Consider the following 20,678-nt stretch of genomic DNA (forward strand, 5'->3'; position numbering starts at 1 on the left):
CGCGTTGGCGAAACACCAGTGGCGTGGGTGATGTGACTTCTTTTGTTTGACGTGCTTGGATAAACCGACTGCCGTATTATCTCTCGAGGCGCGTGAAGCGAGCAATCATAGGCGCTAATTACAAATTACAGCCTTCTTGATGCTATCAATATTCATTTCATTCCTCCATAATAATACATATTTGAATCAAAAGAATTATAGAAATGTACAAAAATAGAAGAACTTTTGAAGTTATGATTGCGAGATTTGTTTACTTTCAAGAAGTTTATTTAATGCATTATTTTATTGAAACGTGTATAAATCGTATCTTTCTGTTTTTATATGATAAAGGAATAGTTGGCAAGTTATAGCAAAGTCGACGATCTCACACAAAATTGTTCTATGCACTGCGATGCTGTTGCACTGATTAATTTATGCGAAATAGTGGAAACCTGTAAACATGTGTTTTCTACGCCTGGCTGTATATCGCGTGCACTTTTACAAGCAAAATGGTCGAACCTGTGCATTCAACTAATCCCCCTCGCCTCGTCCATTTAATATAGGATGGCTATACTGGCGGTATAGCCGTTTACGAATTTGCGTGGAAAAAAAATTGAACTGCCGTACCCTCTGCGCCTCCTATTTTCGTTCGTTACCTATCGACCAGGCTTTATCTATTTTTTATGCAATGAAATGCCTCGACCAGCGACGCGCGCGGCCCATTGTGCGACTTTGACGAAAATTCAAGCCGGGATTACAAGCCGCACCCAGAGGATATCCCTTTTATAAAAAAAAATGTCCAGCTGAATGTAGACTGAGATCCTTTGACGGTACAATTAATGCGATATTTACGGATTGGTTAAAAGTTTTATCCGATTTTTATTTTACAATCTTTTTTTCTAAGAAAATAATGAAAAAGATATTTACAATTTCGCAATCTGTAGCTCGATTTTGTTGCTGTCTTAAATATCATTGATATATTTTTCGTTTACCCTACGTTGAGACTAACTTTCTTTGACATTTGCGTCAATACGTCTAGTCGGAGCAGTCGTACGTCTAAGATAACCGCCGCGGAAGCTTTTCCAGGATTTATTCATAGGTCCAGTTATCCGTGCGGCAACTCTTTTTCTCGAATTACTCGAGTGTCGAAGCTCTAAAACGCTTAATCTGTATCCAACTATGGCGATACACGTTCCGGCATATTTCCATACCATTATGCAAAGAGGCCGCACCGGTAACATTACTCTCCACGGCACAGCCACCACCACCGTCGATATACACTCGTGGTGGTAAAGCATTACGGTATATATACTCCATCGATTTATTATAATTTAGATTGTCTTCTAAGAACCTCGACTACACGTGCACACGTACGGCACGCCTTAATGTGCCGGCGTTCGTTAATTATTCCGCTGGTATTCCGTAAATATGCATGAATTATATATCTGCAGGCACGAAAGCGGAGCAACCGCGGGGGGAGGGGGAACGCGTGATTAATATATATTTTTTTTCGCGCGGCAATTCTCGCCTTCCCGCATAATCCCTTCGTTTGTTGTTTGTCGATGAGAATTTTCGAAAGTCACGATGCACCGTATGTCGCGCGGTCCTGCCAAATTGGTATTGATTAAATCGGGACGGTCGGCTCGGCCGACCAAAGTTAATTCCAAAAATGTGTTATTGAGCGTGAATAACTAAATCACTTTGCCCGAGCGCATTGCTGGATTATGTTTATGGGCAAGGATCGGCATCGCGATAATACAGGCGAGCTCAATTTTCATTGCCACGCGTAAGTGATATTGAAATTAATATTCGACAGTGATCACCGTTCGTGTCGTAAGACTCATTGGTTTACGTGTGCATTATATTACAATAATTATCGTCATTAATTTACTGTCATTGTTTTTTCTCACCTCCACCGACCTGAAATGGAATATTTTAATGCGCATCATTTATGTGGACCGCGAATGATTATTAATCTATTTTCGACGTTAAACGCACCGCTCGCAATAAAAAGCATCGCACGTTAACGAACCACGCGCGTATAATTGAATGTTTCAGTCATTTTGGAAATGACTGTTAACTCGTATTAAAGCCTTTTGCGTCGCTGTACGATTGATTTTCATGAGAGAGAATGATGCGTAATGTTTCACATCGAAACTCCGAAAGATGTTTGATCTCTTACTAATCCGCGTGTTAGTTAAAATAATGCACATTTAATTAGCATTATTATTATTATTATTATTGGACAGTATAGTGTAATTCAATTCAACGTTCAATTCACGAAATTTCTCGCGACTATTGTCCGACCTCGTATAAATCGAAGGTGATTGAATTTCAATCTGGCGCGATTATATATCTATCATACATGTGAATATATATGTATCTGTTACAGGACAGCGACAGGAGTAGCGCTGGGAGTCCCGAACCGGCGACAGGTGGTGGCGCGCTCCACGAACACCAAATGATGATAGATGACATAAAGAATTCACGGAAGAGACGACGGAGTCCGTCACCCGAGAATCTCCATCAAGCGAAACGCGCGGCGGTCGCGCAAGCTCACCTAAACGGGACAAGTAAGTGCGAAACTGTTCCTTTACGGAATACAAAACTTGATCGACTTCCACGATCCCGATATTAACATTGTTTCCTTACTATTGGAATTTTGTGCGCAGTGGCCGGCATGGTGACACTTCAGAATCTTCAGAATTTAGCGAATTTGCAAAATCTTCCACAAGTCGCGTCACTGGCCGCCGGTCTTCAGGGAATGACAGCGGGATTAACTAATAATCAACTGATCAATACTCCGTTGAATTTAACCGTCAGCTCGTCAGGTGAGAAGCATAAATCGAGTTCCTTGAGCGTGAATCTAAATAGATGTAAAGACGCGAGCGGTTATGCAAGATCAGAAAGGAGAATCAAGGATCAAGAATCGGATGATAAGAGTAATTTAACGCGGTGAAATCGTTAAATTTCATTCCCAGGCGGAACGGTATCAACAGCCTCGAGTACGACGGCGGCTTCCCACCTTTTGCCACCTAGCTCAGCCCCAATGGCAACGTTACCTCAGCTATTATCTCAACCGCAACCGGTCGCGATGCCTCAATTCATCCTAACGTCCGGTCAATTGGTTCAGGGCATTCAAGGGGCTCAGCTTCTTATCCCCACTTCGCAAGGTAAGCTACACTAGCACTCTACAATTTCAACATCGTTCGAACACGGATGATTTTCTTTCTCGCATATCTTATCGTCATAATATTGATCTCGATTGCTGGTGAACACAATCTACGAGATTACAATCAATCAAAATTCCATCGACGGTTGCCACGCATAAAATCATCGCGCGTCCGCTGAACGGAACACATAGCCCGGCGCTGTGCCAGCGCATAATGTTGTGCAATCAAGATGTGCCGATATATAATATAATATCGACTATCTCTGACCAGAGCTCGGACTAAGGCCGGTCCGTCGTCCATACTTAGTGGTCCTAGACTGCCTCGCCGAGCACAGGGCAAACTCTGCAACTAATTTCAATGTATAATTAACGTCTCACTACCCCTCTCCAACCTCACGAGTCCCACCCCATCCTGCCTCCTTTCTCGGGTCCGCCCTTCCTCCCCTCATACTCCTAACCCTAGCACTCACTGGCTGGACATCGCAGCTCCGCGGATTCGGCCGCTATTATATCGATTGCGGTCCGCGCTAACTTCGTTTCTACCAAGTTAGGTTCCTATTCTAGCAATCGAGAGAGAGAGAGAGAGAGAGAGAGAGAGAGAGAGAGAGAGAGAGAGAGAGAGAGAGAGAGAGAGAAAGGGTAGAAGAGAGAGAAAGAGGGAGAGATAGATAGAGATACAGCACGGAGGAGGGCGGAGGCAGAGGACGAGAGGCAGGAGAACTTTGGGATTCCGCCTAAGTGGATTGAAGTTCGTGGATATGGACCGGCCGCGGTAGGATGACGAGTTACGTGGCGGCAAATAATGTTTGCACTGCTTTTCGACTCAATCGATGGTAACTGACTAACGCTCGATTGGTCTCTGATAGACATCGAGTGTCGGCGAGGATGAGTTGAGGAGTGCTCGAGAGTGCGGTCAATAGGTTGTCGTTCATAGAAATTATTGTCCGCGCAGAATGTCCGTGGCTTTATTTAAAGTGATATCAGCCGTCCGAGATTTTATCGTACGAACGATTAAGACCCAAAAAGCGGCGAAGATTAAAATACACGAGGAGGTCATGTACGCCTTGATTCGTTGAAAATGGAAATAACACATCATCCGAATCGTTCTTTATATCAGATATAAATAAATCTCCGATATTTCTAAAAATGTTGAGATAAATTTTTCCTTGCTTCTAGATAGAATTCATGAACGCGTAAACGAAAAGCAAATATTATATTGCTGTCGCGAGCCACATGCCACATGCTCGGATAAACAAAATATTTTCAAATCATTACACTTCTGTCAGAGACCGCGAATCAACAATGAAAGTATTGGCAGCGCGTTATCGTTCGGTTTGAACTGCACGTTAATCGGATTGTCGGTTGACCTTACCTCAGAACGTGAAACTTTTATGGCTGTTCGAAATACGGGATTTGCTTAGCTTAGCTGTAGGTGGCAACACGGGTACGTACTCATGATCAGTAATCATATTAAGCGCGTGTACAGGGTAATCAGATTAGCGGAGCTGGAGGTAATCCCGAAACTATTCTAAGTATGATTAGGCGTCCTTCTCGCAGCGCAGCGCAGTCCAGTACCTGTACCCACTATTAAGATGACGATAATAGTTTGCCAACTACGCTAGCCTGCGAGGTTACCTGCCCTATGGGTTGCCTAATAATCCCTCTATGAGACTCTGATAACTTTACTACCCATCCTGGATCAACGACGCGTGGACTATGTTCATAATGGAAATGAAGTATCTATTGATTCGAAATAAGATCATATAACGTTTTCGAAAGCTATATCACGTGATCAATTGCTTTCGTCGCCCTCGATCCTGAAACAGTCTCTCCAGAGAAACACATTTATTTTGAAAAAATTGTTTTTTATTCCTTAGGGATCGCTACCCAAACCATCTTGACTATACCGGTCAGTCACGTCACGAACAATCAAATGGTGAATTTGGCGCTCAGCAACGGACAGGTAGTTTCTACGACACTGGCGAATCTCCAATCTCTAGCTCAACCGCAGAATATGCTTAATACGCCTACAAGCAATGGTAAGTTCAACATTAATCTATTTATAAGATTTTCTTGTGTCATACGTTCGATGTAATCATAAGATGTTTAATATATCCATCTTTGCGCGATGCATATGTAAATATGATTCTGTTTGTATGAAGCCATATAATATATTTCGTTAAATATATTTTAATACATTTAACTTGTATATGTTTATCATATAAGATTAAATTATTATTTTTATCCTTCTCATAAAATTGAACAAAATATTCACACATATAATATAAACGATTTTTTCTGCATCTGCTATATCTGTAATGTCGCACGAATATCCAGTGTTGAATAATTAATTCTTTAAATACGGAATAGTTCAATGACGCGTTTTGTATAATCAGAACTCATTAATAAACATTGCAATCAGAGTGTTTTTTCGCGTGAATTTTAAGGCATCGAGTAATTTAGCAATATATAATTGAATATAGGACGAAAGTACTTATGATTTCCTCGAGCTTACGCGATATTATTTATTTATAAACATTAATTATTTCATAGGAAAATTAAAACATTAGAGAGAAAATACGCTGAGCGCATGTATTCGAAATGTTAAATATTGCATCTTCTTTATTAAATTCAAAATTTTTAATTAACGTTAATTTTTTACGATAACACATTTTATCAAAATGTCCGAATGCATTCAGTTAGTATACTGTCGTATTTACATTGCGATTAACGTAGCATCGGATGTCGTACTATGCGCGTTTACTTGTCCTTTTATCAGTTCCCACGAGCCCCAGCCTGGCATCGGGATTAGGACTGAACCCTGCCGCTTTACCGCATCTTCTGAGCAATAGCTCGGCGAGCCAACAACTTCTGAATGCGATGCAGCCTCAGCAACTGCTTCAGGCTGCCCAAGCGGCACAAGCGCAAGCGGCGCAGCAGGCTGTACAGGCCGTTCAGGCTTCTCAGCAACCACTTTTAACGACATCGCCTCAACAGCACAGCCACCGACACACCTCGCATATGAATCATTACACAGTACGTACCGACTCGCCCTTTTCAGTATCTTTCTTTCAAAAATATAAATAGTATAAATTTGTCGGTAACACAAGAAATGTTAATTAACGAAACAAATATTTTACGATATTTGCCATATAACTTGTTTTCTTGTAATAATTTGGCATTTAAATTAGTTACATTACAGCTTTATATAATTATGTAGTTGTTTTCGCAGATATAAAATAGCAAAATTCTTCATGTCATGCTATCAACAAAATTGATAGACATATCACTGCTTGTTAAAATAGCAATGTTTTTCTTTTACAATAAGCTTCATATTTTCGTGATATCGCGCATATAGTCGTATTGTTTCGAAAACCGCATGCATTTCACGTTTCATCTCACTAGTGGCCGTACGATACGTGTTATTCACTTTCTCAATAATTTCAACTATAACCGTTAGTGTAGTTAACCTTCCATCAACGAATAACACTGCCATATGAATCAAAGAGAATAAATACCTTCGCTCGCTCCTCTTTTCTATTTTTTTTCTAACGATGTAAACGGATTTCTATCGGATCGCGATGCACAGTCGGACGTACAGTTCCCATTTCCGGGGCGGTAGTAGACCGCTGGCAAGATCAGCGAAACAACCAGAATAATTCCCAATACTCGAGTGATCTCGTTAAGAAAGTATTCCGTACCGATGGCATTCCTTCCACTAATTACACTCTAAAGTGTCTCGATTCGCGGTTCCGTCTCATTATTAAGTGCATAATTGACGTGGAAGAGGCGCGTTCTCGTCCCCGGTGAGCTAATCCGTCTCCGCTACCGTATTGTGTTCACAGCCGACGGAAAAACATCACAGGGAGAGACCGGAGCAGTCGTCGCCGTTGAACGAATCCGTGGTGTCCGCCGCATCCGCTTTGAACAGATTGGCCGCCAGCAACGGCGAGATTACCATCACGACGACGCACGGACCTGGCGGTGTCGGAGTAAAGGCTTCACCGAGCAGTATGCACAGTCCGAAGGAGGAGGAGGATGATCTCTTGAATGATTCTCCGAGTAAGACACAGTTTATTTTCATTTTTTTTTTTACGTTAACCCACGGGTCGAAAGTCGAAGCGATCTGTGTCAATTGGTTTTGCGGTACTTGACAGAGCATTTAAAACGATGTCCACATCGCGCGCGTAAATGATAATCGAGCTACGCCTTCGGGGTAGCCGTGTTACTCCTTGACAGCTTTTAATTACAATTTTCGCCAGGGACACCATCTTCCTATAACGCAATCACTTGCTTATACGAGGCACACTCGCTAATGTCGACAAGCGATTGCATGCATAATGATCACTTTTAAAGAAGCAATTACCACATGCAAACGCGCGCTCCTTATCTTTATCTTGCCAGGTTGTCACATTCTGATGATATTTTTGACAAGGTGTTAAACGCGAGCGGCCGCACGCAAATCCTCAAGCGTATACCTCTGATATAATTGAAGTACACATTAAAATCTTTCTAACGGTCGCTTAAACGACAACGTTTTCTCTCTGATAGTATTCACGAAGCATTACTGTCATCGCGGAAGGAACGATTTAATGTTTAATGTGTGTTTAACGAAACTAGAAAATAACATTTCGAACGCGCATCGATCGTAGAACGCTTGACAACTGTAATAGGATATCGTACGCTGGACTCATTACGGGGCATTAGTTCGTTCCTTACTGCCTTCTAGGAAGCCATAAAGATTCCAGCAGCGCACGTAACCTCATGTTGGCTGACAATAATTTTAATAACTCACAATCATCGCGTGGACTGGCACTTCGTCATCCTGACGCGGTGGAATAATCATTCGGCGCGTGAAGCCTAACGATTCTCAATTGCCAGTGTCAGATGCGAGTATTATCTCGTAAATATTTGCTTTTGTTAACTCTTCTCCGAGATAGAATTTCAAACACAGAAATTCTCAAGTAGAGATCAGGATGCAACATCGGAATACAAATAGTTTTCTAATTTTTCTGTTTTTTTAAATTATTTTTTACTCTATTTTGTATATAGCACGAACGAAAGTAATTAAATGATATATTTCAAATGTCGAGTTCTGATATTTGTATACACTTCGTTATTGAGCTTTAGATTAGATTATTAGCTATATCTCTTATTTATGCATCTTATTTATGCAATTTGTAATGCATACAAAATTTAGAAGCTATAGTCTAATAACCGCAATCACGGTCAAAGATTTTTTTAACTTTGTGAATCGAACAGCGGTGAACACTTTGCTCGCGATATCCTTATTCCTTTATTTATCATGTCATGGCCGAATCATATAACTTGCTCGCAGCATTTTGTTTGAAGCGCGCGAAGTACTCGGTGCCTTGATCAGAAATTAACGATCGTAGAAACACCGTCGCGGAAGACTTGCAGTTTATTGCGCGGCGCAGAAACCAGGCGAACTGGTCGAGCATGTGGGCATTTCTATTGCATTCGTATACATTCGGGGTGACAGATTTACGAGAGAAATCGGTGGTAGCGCGAGCTGCTTTAACGAAGCCGCCTGATGTCATTAGGCAGCCTTCTCGCCGGAGCTCCGTTGCATTCCGACGAATCGATTGAAACGTGCGCTCGAATGACCGGCAGTGGATCACTAATGCTCAAAATGCACCATTAGAATCACCATAAAACTGACCACGCGCGACGCAAGAATCGCTTATCGCGTTAACCCTTGAACTACGAGTAGGTATTTCATCTCGTTTATGGCCGGCTTAGTATTGTTTCCGCAATCAGTACGCGACGCGATTTGTATATCAAGAATTCGTCGATTTTTTTTTGCATTCTATAGAATAGAGGAGTCTCAAGTATCTCCATTAAGCAAGGCAATTCAAAATAGGATTGAGAATATTGTTTCTCAAAGTATTTAAACGCTTAGATCATTGCTAATTTATTAACTTAGAATTAACTTATTGTTAGATATCAGATTTATCTTTTCACGAAACGATAAAAATCCTAATACCGATGACTTTTAACGATTTCTCATAGCTTTTTTATCTATTTGTGATAGGAATAGAACGAATTTTTATTATAGATCAGCCAACGATCAACGAGGCCACTAACAACGTAGTCGATGGAATCAATTTGGATGAGATCAAGGAGTTCGCCAAGGTCTTTAAGCTGCGCAGACTGTCTCTGGGTCTGACACAGACCCAAGTTGGTCAGGCTCTGAGTGTCACTGAGGGCCCCGCATACAGCCAAAGTGCCATATGCAGGTTAGTTATCGCTACATCGTCCTCCTCGCGTTCCGTCGAAACAGACATCGCTAATGAGAATTCAATAATATGGTAGAATGTAAAACGACAGTGTGCCAGGTCACTGGAAATGGCGTAGAAAGGGTTGAGATTTGTTCAGAGTAGCAAAAACAGATAGTTATCCGTGTTCGATGGCCTTGTGACAGCATTTTCCGTTAGGAATGAACGCCCGAACGTGAAGCTAAGAGAATCTCGAAGCAGTATTACGTTTTTATTTCAGTTAATATAACGTAATTTTATACAGCAATCTTCAATTACTGTATAAAATTATTTTTCCCTCGTTTTTCATTATTTATTATTTATCGCAACGTTTTAAATTCGTTCAAAGGAGTCTAATATAGCTTTCGCAAGTGCATTATCCAATTTTGAGGTGCCATGATAAACTCATTTATACCGTAATCCACCACGATGGTTCCTGATTTATGCTGCAATTTAATCTAAATCGAGTTATTAAAATTACTTGTAAAAAATAGAAACTACTTATGTGCAAAAATTAAAAAAGGAGATACTGAACGTGTAATACCCAATGCTTAAATTTTCGTGGACGTAGGGTTATCAGACTATTGTCACTATTTATCTTCTTCGTTGTTTTCGACCGAGGGCGTCTTCGAAATGCGAATGGGAACCACCGTGGTAATGCCGGTAGCAAGCAAAGATGTTTATACCTCTTAGAAAATTCTTATCGTATCAACTAACATAAGCATTGGTGATTGTTCCCCAGTGCCCTGGCTACCCAGATGTACGCTGCCTCGCAGATTGCCTCTCAGCAGCAAGCTACGTACGTTCACCCCTCCATGCTACTTAATTTACCTAAAAATCTAAAACTCTAAAATCCTTTAAGAAACCGCAGTTATACCCAACAATGGAAAATCGGGCACGAATTTTCCGACGAATTTTCTTGAAAAAAAAGGAGCTTTAAGAAAAAGTAAATCTAATTAGTCCATCGCATTAGTTTTGTCAAAGTCAACGATGCATATCGTGTGAAATAAGATGGTCCGTCTTCCTCTCATCCGCTTCTTTATTTGCGCTCGACCGATTTGCGATCAGTCCTCTCCCGCTTAGAACCGGCAGGCATATTTGGGTATAGCTGCACAAGCACTCTCACTAATTTCTAATTCCGTTCGGAAAAGAAATGCGAAAGGAGCACTTCTAAAATTAACTCTCTTCGAGCCAGGGCATTGGCAAACTTGGGCATGATGTCGCCAACGCGCTAAGAATAAAAGGATAGAACGAAACCGAGGATTCGCGATTTTTATCGTTCGTCGAATCTCCGACGCTCCGAATTTTTTCACCGAGAGATTCGATCGGGATCGGATTCATTTCGCTCGCCCGCACAAGGAGTGTTTGCGCAGCGCGTTGGCAACATCATACACGGCATCACCAAACCTTAAAGCATGCACGCATTGTCAATGTCCTGTTATTGAATCAATGCATGCCTCTTAGTGCTCCTTTAGTGGGACAAAGACGTAAGGGCGAAAAGCAAATGTTCAGAGAAAATTTGAACCAGTTGAGTGTTTCTCCAAATGGTTTCAATATATTACTCAATATGCTACGTTAGAAAATTGGATATTTCATTTTTTTACGTCCTTGTCGTCTTTTCTCGACCTTCACTCTCTTTATCAATTTCCCGAGAAAAATAGATCAAGCCTTGTTCTTGGCTTTAGATTCGAAAAGCTGGACATTACACCGAAAAGCGCGCAGAAAATTAAGCCCGTTCTCGAGAGGTGGATGAAGGAGGCAGAAGAGAGGTGAGTAATACTCCTATGAACTTTAAGAATTATCGCACGAATACACCGTGAGAAAATGTTTTCCTTCAAAAAAAGGTGTATCAACACATATTTATGCCGGAAGAGTATCATAAATGCAACGTTCCCCTCGACGTGCCGTATAAACACTCTATAATTAATATAAATAACTAGAATTCTCCAATCAAGGAGAAAGAGAGAGAGAGAGATTTTCTGGATTGCAAATCAAGTCCTAACGTTGTATTTCTGATACATAATTATTTCGCAATCGTCCAATGCGGCCTCGACTTCGCGTCTGCGCGTCGGCGCGAGAGCGTGCGAACGCGTGCGTGCTAATTGGTAATTCGCTAATTGAATCCATCTGATTAATTGCGGATCCGTTTAATAAATATGTGGAATGTTAATTAGAATGGGAGAAACCGTTACCGCGCGCGCGATTGCGAGGCGGCTACTCGCTCGCGGCGGCAACGCAACGCGACCGTCGGTGGCTCCGGCTGTGACACGAAAGATACTACCGATCCTCCCTAAGAATCTCGGGGGCCCGAGTATCCACAAGGTGTAAATTTTACGAGACGATAAAATCTAATGAGCTTTATGCCGCGAGCTAATCAGGAATCGCAGTCGTGCTACGATTAAAACGCATCGCGATACGGTTTTGACATCAAAGCGTTAATGCGCTCTTCACGATTAACGTATTCGCGATTAATGCACGGTTCAGTGATTTTTGAAAAATAAGATTGGATATTAAATTTATCACAGTTACATCTACGTTATTATTATTAACTTGTATTCCTGATTTTTATCTGTTTATCTTTATCGTAATCCCGTTAATCAAAAGAGGCTAAATATTATTCAGTTCGTATTCAGTTTTTCATTTAGCTTAAATGTGAATGCATAATTCTCTTTATGCAAGAGTATAAAAAAGATGTACATGCAATTTCAACTATTGCATTTAGCGCTAGGTATAAGGAATATGAATATGAATATACACAGATCTGCAAAGTTTCGTGCCTACACTTGCAATTGCGAGAATAAGTCAACCAGAAGAAGAAATACGACTGCATTAAACAGCCGTGTTTATTCGCATAAAAGCGGAATGCTTGGCGATCATCCGCGGAGCCAAACGATAATAATCGCCACGCTTCGAGCCGTGAAAGAAAAACCGCGGCGCGGAAGCGCGGCGCGGAATAATCGAATCATTCGATGACCGAAGCGCGCGGTTACGGTTACGGGCGCGCGGCACGGCCGTTTCTCTTTTCACGAGAGCAAGCCAGCGCAACAATGACCCATCCTGCATTCGCGCGGCGTAGAGCTAAGCGTCGACCGTGCGCCGGCCGCGTCCGGGAAAAATGAAAGCGGCTAGTTTATGCGGTGCACGTGCACGATTTATCTGCCGAGTAATTAAACTGTGGACTAATTAAAATCAGGTTTCTGATGTACCTCTCCCCCGGCGTCGCTCCTCCTACCTACAACGCCACCACCACCATCATCTCGCTCTTACCTGCAGCGGCATCGCGCGGAGCGGCGCGACGCGCTCTCTCTCTCTCTCTCTCTCTCTCTCTCTCTCTCTCTCTCTGTCATTCCTCCTACCTTCACGCAGCCTCCCAGTCCTCCTTCCTTCTGTTCCCGTCTTCCTTCGTCCTTTCGACGTTTCGTTCAAACTTCTCCGCGCGTCTCCTTCTCCCACACCTGTAACGCAACAACGATGTGTAACACCCACGCACCGAGCTTACACGCAGCTTTCACGTTCCCTTGCGTATTAACTCACGTTTATTTCTCTCCTCTTTCTTCGCCTACCTCTTCCACCCCTTCTTGCGCTATCCCGGCGTTGCTTCTCCATTGCGCTCGCTCGCCGCGGTCACTATAACGCATACCAACGACGACGTGACATTCAAACCCCCGTCGAATCGTCGCGTCGCGTCGCGTCGGTTCTTCGCGCTCTCGCCGACTTCTCCATTAGCATATTGTTTTCGCGAATTCGACGAAATATTACCGCGCGATGCTAATGGCCCGCCGTGTACTTTTTTCGACTCGACAGTTGGTCATTCGGAGTTAAATTAAAAACATAAATTTTGACCCGGCACCGTCGCACCGCGAGCGTACAGCTATGACCGTACACCACCATATCGAGCTCCCCCTCGCGGCCGTACACCGTACCGCTTCTCATCGCTCACCCGGGAGTCCCAACGGAAGTTCTCCTGTTTACTGTCGCGGTCGCGAGCTTTTTCCATATCGCGCCTTGCACTGCGCCACCCCGATAATACTACCCGTCAAATGAAATTATGTCGACTGGCCGCGCGACGCCAAAAAAGTTTGCGTACTCTCGACTCGAGACTCTCGAGATCGGGTATTTTCTAATGTATCGATTTCTTTTAAGTCGTCTGACCAAAATCGATCTTAAGACGAAACGATATAAGGTCGTCAGATGATATATAATTGGGCATTGATTCTTCCGTGATAAATTCATGGTTATTAAAAATTAATATCTTGCATTAATTTAATTAGAAAATGGCTGAAAAATAATAAATTCATTGTTCGTCAATTTCATTGTTCGACATTCAATATAGAATCATTTAAAATTTTATATTAATCTCTGCTATTCTACTCAATCCCATTCCGTTCTACGGATAAAAATAACAAACTTAAGCAAACAGATGTAGAAATTTATGCTGGCGAATAAATCTTGCAAGAATATCTGATTTAATTTAAGAACTGTTCATGACTATAATATCTTTAATGCGCATAAAAAATGCAATATTAACATTTGATAATAACAAAAATGCGAGATAAGATCGAAGCGCTTGCTTGTGCGTCTTCTTAATATTTATAAGAATTGTGAAAACGGACAATGTTTGAACGTAAAAATTACCCGAGATTCTCGATGAACTTGGATGACGAATGAAATAAAAGCTCGAGTTTAAAAGCGCCGCGGCTGTTTGTTCGCTAATTTTATTTGACTCGACGCCGACACCGTCGCCGCCGCCGCCGCCGCCACCGCGAGTTCTGTTTCGCGATACGTGGAGTAAGTTTCGACTCGTGAATCAACCCGGGTGTGTACTCGGGGAAAAATCCAATACCGGACGGGATATTTGCGACCGAACGTGTCCGAGCACGAATATCGTGACGCCGGTGATTTCCTTTTTTAATCAGTATCCTATTTCGCGCTAACGTAATTACGAACGTGCAAAACAGTAAACAGAATTATTTTTTCATATTGGATATATAACAATATTTCATAAACCACAGGATAAATTTTGAATGCGACGTAGACCCCACACGGACGTAATTAATTATTATAAAAACGCGACGATTAACCGGTCGGACTTTTAAATGGGATCCTATTTCGCGATTCATAATCATATACAGCAAGCGGTATATATATTTTCATGAAAGTATAAACGCGCGCGGTAATGTTTAATATAAGCGCCGGTGATACAATCTTCCGAATTTGAGCAAGAGTAGTGCATCTGATTCCAGGTACAAGAGCGGCGTTAATCATCTGACGGACTTCATCGGGGTCGAACCGAGCAAGAAGCGGAAACGGCGGACTTCCTTTACGCCCCAGGCATTGGAACTGCTGAACGCACATTTTGACAGGAACACTCATCCTACTGGTTAGTTTCCGCCTACGTCTATCTGCTATGATTAAGCGCAATGATCTCGCTATTAGAGAAGCTAACTAATTCTTTTTCGGAGCTATATCTCGTACATTTTCACACCCTGGAAGTTTCTATTCTTTTTTTTTTTACAGGTAACGAAATCACAACTTTAGCGCATCGATTAGGATACGATAGGGAAGTGATAAGAATCTGGTTCTGCAATAAGAGACAAGCTCTGAAGAATACGGTGCGGATGATGTCGAAGGGCGTTGTATAGGGAAGGACTACGTCTACCGAGCAATCGGGCAACATGTGAGAAAAGCTTCAAACTACGGACGACGAAGAGCACGTTTCGTGAAATTTTCCAATCTCGCGTTTTCCTCTAGCGTAAATAAAACAGTTCTGATGCGAGAACAACTTTTCGTGGTTTGTTACGGAATAAGTAAGAGAAAAAAAAGCGTTTACTCGATAGAAAGCCACATTTATCAAATTCGCTCCGGCACGGAAAGATCGTTCTAGATCGAAGCGAAGTCCTTCGAATATTGTGATCGCAGGTGTATACGACATCTATATATGTAAATAGCTTTAATCTACGAATATGTGATGTATACATGAGTCGAATATCGAAAATTGATAATCTGAAATCATTGTCTCTCATTTGGTACCAATCCGTCGCGCGCTTCCAATTTTCATAGATATATATCCATCGGAAAACACTGACTAACTGATCCAGTTTCGAGTTTCGAACGAATGGGCTATCGGCAATTGGTAAGCATTAACGAACCGATGGACGTAAATGCCTCGACGATCAAAATTACGCGAGTATCAGTTTGTCAGCAAGCAACTACAGAAAAATCGCTTCTAGGCTTCTCTAATTAATTACACAGTTGCTTGATTGCAACACTTGTCGGGGCACGTACGTTTTTCGGAATACGACCTATCAAAACCAGGCAGAAAGATATGTAAATCGTCGCACGAATAATTAAAAATTTAGCTACCTTTAAAACGGTTACTTACAAGGATGCTAGCACGTAAGTGGCGAAACGTTTAAACAGCTACGTACAATTGATTCCTAATTAACTGGCGGAACAATCGAAAATGCACTTAAAATGGAAAGGATGGCAATCTTCCGCGCGCAGTAAAAACTGCAACTGTGTCCGATCGGGGGGGAGGGGGGTATCCTGAAATATCATTGTCGCTCGTTGAGTTGCGCAAATAAAAATATCGCTTAGATAACAAATACAAAATAAAATCATCGTCTCTATTGATTATAATATCATCCCTTGCATACGTATACACTGTTATAACGAGCACGATAATATTTCTATTATAGTTTCGGTAATAAATCGGTCGACAGTTTTTGGTGAGCGCGAGATGTGTAAAAATTACAAGTGTATCTAGAAATCAATGAAATTCCTTTAGCGACTAAATAATGCAATAACGTCTCTGAAAGTATGCTATAAACGATTATATACCACATGCCGCTCCTGAAGTTATATTTAATCCTGTAAGAAAAGAAAGAAAGAGAGAGAGAGAGAGAAAAGGAGAGAGAGTAAGAGAGAGAGTGAGAGAGAGAGAGAGAGAGAAAGAGAGAAAAAGACACAGTTAGAGACAGACAAGATTCGAGTTTCTGCAAAACTAGTCCGTGATAATCTGCCATGTAAGACGTATACGTGTTATAAACGAGCACGCATCCTCCGTTCCTATACATATATGCGATCCGCTTATTCGCTGAATAACGATAAAGATCGGACGAAAACTTCGATTTTATCAGAGCTCGATTTCGATCTGCGGGATATTCGAACGAACATAATTCTTCGATCGCGAAATACGCTTCTGTATATCGGCTGCTTTCAATTTTGATTTCGTATTTACAATTGCGCGAAGAGAAAAAAAAATCTGAAAGCACTCGAATAATTCCTTTCAGTATGCGTACGGTAAAAAATATTACAGACGCATGATTTTGAAATCGAAGAATTATTTATGCATTATTATGTCTCTCTTAACAAAAAAAAATCATAATCGTTAATAAATACGTGGCCATGTACAATTGTCTCACACATTATAGTGACTGTTAGACGTTTGATTTGCATTATGTTGACGCAATCATTTAATAACAAGCGATCGACAACCCGCAGTCGTTTTCACGCGTAAAAGGATATTTAAACGAAGCTCTTAAAATACGGTTTTCTTAATACTTAGCAGACGCGTACGTTTAATGGGTAAGAACTGTGCATAAAATGTACTTCATCCTCTTTATAATGGGCTATTCATTACGATAATATTGTGAAATCTCTAACTTGACGAGTAGCTAGGGGCGCAAGGGTAGCATGTACATATTACGATATACCTAGACATTGTAATATTATAATTAACTTTTATTATCATAGCTATAAAATAGCTGAATTCATGCAAAGAAAATTTACATGGTTAAAGAAAATAATAAATTTCTAAAAGTAAATAATATTTTAAGGTTTTACTTTTAAGCCTGAGACGAGCAAAGTGATCTGTTCCTAAAATGTACTATATAAATAAAAGAGAGTATGAAAGGCGCGAAGAAGATGAAGTGAGGGTTGGAAAAAAGATATATGAGGGAGTAAATCGCAAAATTCAAAATTTTTTATTAAGAGGAGTGGGATGTGTATGTTATCCTTTTTGATAAAAGAGCGAAAATGTTTGTACAGAAATATTCCGGTTATTAAATTTTGTTATATGAGCGAGTAAGGGAAAGGGAGAGAAAGAGAGAGAAAGAGAGAGAGAAAGAGAAAGAGCAGAGCGTCGAAAAATCCGCGGTAGTGATAAAAATAAAAACGCGAAGACGGTTTAAGAATTATGTGTATTTTCTTCGTGAAATTGAAATATTCAAATAGATCCTTACGAAAATATAAACATGAGTATTACAAAAAAATGTGAATTGTATTCGTGAGTGTCATATTAAGGAAGATAGATCCACGGGCGAATGTTTTATAGCAGTTTCCAGCTGAATTGCTCGCCTTGTCCGGTAATTTTGGTAAATTAAAAATAGACTAAACAAGAACGGGTAAATACTTCATAACCGCGTGTAATAAAGAAGAAATGAATACCCCTAAAACGAGCCACGTTGAGACACGAAAAAGAGTTACAAATCAATAAGAGGAAACTGCTCATGAAACATTGCCCAGCGAAACCAAAGTTCCTACTACGTTTTATAAAGTATATAACTGAACTGCAGAACTTGAATTGTAAATACGATGAATGCAAAGTTAAGCTAATAATCACGATACAATCAATTTAAAGATGCTAAACTACAATTCGCCGATCAATTGATTCGACATTACCGCTATCGGAAAACGTCGGTTCGACTTTCGACCATACGAATATCATGCAACTCGGTAATCTGCCTTCGAAGGCGGGAATCAATTGATCTCGGCAACGAAATAAGCACACAGTCGGCAATTAAGCACATAAGTATACAATTAAACTAAGCAGCCGTAGCTTTAGCTTGAATGTTAGCACCTAGGCACATGATGTAACATTAAATTACGTATTTAAAATGAAGGACAAGAATCTTAGCCGTTAAGCGAATACCTGTGTAAAATTTAGTAGGTGTCCACAAAAATAAAATAAAAACATATATTGTGGTACAAATAACAAAAAGTCGTACCTATGACTCTTCGCGATTAAGACATTTGATTTTCAAATAAGTAACCATGTACCGTATGTATGTTTTTTTGTAATTTAATTTGCATGGCATGTAACGTAAAATCGGTTCTAACTTATCAAGCTAAACATTTTCATAAAACTCATTTTCTCGATTTTATTTTAAAGAATACGTTTCTTTCTTATTTTAATAGTTTCAGGCACATCTAATAGGCTTTGCAATTTATTTCTTATGTATTTTAATGACAGACTTAACATTAAGTGAACGATGATTGAGAAGGATTTCAGGCTCGTTTTAGAAACTTTGTATCACACATATTTTTGTATTAAAAGTTTTTTTATATTTTTGGCACTTTGTGGTAATGTTAAAAGATGAAAGTTTCGATTTTATCGATTAATCTCTCTATTAGCCAACTCAAAATCAGGTTCGTTGTCAGAAACAGACTCTGTCCGCTCAAAAACCTGACCACTCGATAACACCGTAACCGACCATTCCAACAGTATTCCGATTAAAAAATACAGTTTCGTATAAATGCACAAATATGAGTACATGTGCGTCATTGAGACAATATACCTCCACATGAAGAAAATAGAGATTGCTGCTGCTTCTCGACCAGGAAATAATATACCACATAATGCTGAAAATCGCAAGCAAGTGGTCGTTAATTGTAAAATATTAAATTATTGCAAGTGTATATTGATTAAGATAATTTCTTTCGAGAAGGTTACAAAGATAAAACTTTGTTATACTATTGGTTGGTATGATACCATCAGTAGAGATATTCGTCTATGAGTACGATTTTACGTACAACAAATAAATTAGGAAATTCCATTTAATGCTTACCTCACAATAATTTGATTAATTGTTTTATTAATTGTTTTATTAATTATTGATTAATCAATATGCGACATTAACATTGCGTGAAACACCGTGGCTTGCACCGTGGCAAGCCACAATTGATTTTTTGTATTTTACAGTTTTCTCCTAACGTTTCAACACTTAAAAAAAATTGCAACAGTTCCGGCCTTAAGTATAAATTACTTTTTAAAACCTTATAAAGATGATACATGAATTTTTATAGATTTTTTTGTGACAGAAACGCTTTCAAAAACCCCTTAAACTTAAAAAGACTCGGGAACATCGGTATATGTATTAAGTTTATTTTTTATATATTATACGTAAATATATAATATATAATATATATTATACATATATATGTTTACATTATTACAAGTACATGAATTAAATGACATAACGTTGATTAAATTAATATAATTTAAAAAGCTTTATATGTTTTAAATTTTGAATTAATTCTTACATTCAATTATCACTTAACATTAACCTGCTTTAAAATCATCATGCAAGATGTAGAGATGATAGATATAGCATTGATATGACTTTTAATAATCTATTTACTGTGGATTTATATACAAAAGATTTTTTTAATTGGAATGGCAACCCACGCATCGTTTCCTCTTGTGTTACGGTATTCATCCTGATACTCAGGTTTATCTGTCTCAACGGAAGTTTTCCAATTCCGCAAAGTCAAGACTCGGTTCTTTCCTAATTATCGGCATGTATATAACTTCGTGTTATTTAAGGACGGCGAATAAAACGATACTGGAGATAAATCGCGAATGAGCCGGACGATTATATGGTTAGAACTACTCACTTACACTCACCTGCTCCAGAGGTAGGTATTATATGTCGACCTTTATAAATACTTTTATAAATCGTACTTGTCGATAATTATATTTACATGTTATTATCATGGCAACTTATTCAGTAAATAGTCATAAATAATGTCGTAATTAATGTAAATTTATCAAATCCGCTTATGTACGTCGCGTCGTAAATCCATTGCACCGTGTATCTATTTTAACTCTCCGTGTGCATATGTTTTTTCCCAGTGCATACGTGGGTCTGTCACGTTTGACGCTATTTTTCCCGTTCTTAAAGTATTTTAAAAAGTCTACAAAATATCTGTCTACATTGTAGTTGACGATTTTATAGTTATTTTGACATTAAACATCGTTTTTATTTAATATTTTATGACAGGCTTGCAAGTTTTACAGTTACCAGCAGCTATCATTTTGGCTCGGACGCCGTAAACCCACGTATGCACACAGAGGGTTAAGGTTTTACTTTTAAGCCTGAGACAAGTAAAGTGACCTGTTCTTAAAATGTATATTAATAAAAGGCGTGAAGAAAGTGAAATAAGGGTTGGAAAAAGATATATGACCG

The 20,678-nt window shown here is 39.9% G+C and overlaps 1 protein-coding gene across 4 annotated transcripts in view; it reads left to right on the forward strand.

Moving 5' to 3' along the window:
• Pdm3 (pou domain motif 3) overlaps positions 1 to 18,430 on the forward strand; it is a 113,591-nt gene extending 95,161 nt beyond the window's left edge. The window contains exons 3-13 of one of the 4 annotated variants that reach the window (XM_071777952.1): positions 2,372 to 2,552; positions 2,652 to 2,810; positions 2,961 to 3,152; positions 5,029 to 5,190; positions 5,931 to 6,187; positions 6,997 to 7,213; positions 9,231 to 9,411; positions 10,172 to 10,228; positions 11,115 to 11,198; positions 14,658 to 14,809; positions 14,947 to 18,430. In XM_071777952.1, the coding sequence (XP_071634053.1) occupies positions 2,372 to 2,552; positions 2,652 to 2,810; positions 2,961 to 3,152; positions 5,029 to 5,190; positions 5,931 to 6,187; positions 6,997 to 7,213; positions 9,231 to 9,411; positions 10,172 to 10,228; positions 11,115 to 11,198; positions 14,658 to 14,809; positions 14,947 to 15,071 (1,767 nt within the window). In that variant the 3' untranslated portion in view covers positions 15,072 to 18,430. The remainder of the gene's footprint in view (positions 1 to 2,371; positions 2,553 to 2,651; positions 2,811 to 2,960; positions 3,153 to 5,028; positions 5,191 to 5,930; positions 6,188 to 6,996; positions 7,214 to 9,230; positions 9,412 to 10,171; positions 10,229 to 11,114; positions 11,199 to 14,657; positions 14,810 to 14,946) is intronic. The other 3 variants (XM_071777953.1, XM_071777954.1, XM_071777955.1) reach the window with 3 other exon arrangements.
• The last annotated feature ends 2,248 nt before the right edge of the window (positions 18,431 to 20,678 follow it).

This window comes from Temnothorax longispinosus, chromosome 5, assembly GCF_030848805.1.
Source record: "Temnothorax longispinosus isolate EJ_2023e chromosome 5, Tlon_JGU_v1, whole genome shotgun sequence".
Classification (NCBI taxonomy): domain Eukaryota; kingdom Metazoa; phylum Arthropoda; class Insecta; order Hymenoptera; family Formicidae; genus Temnothorax; species Temnothorax longispinosus.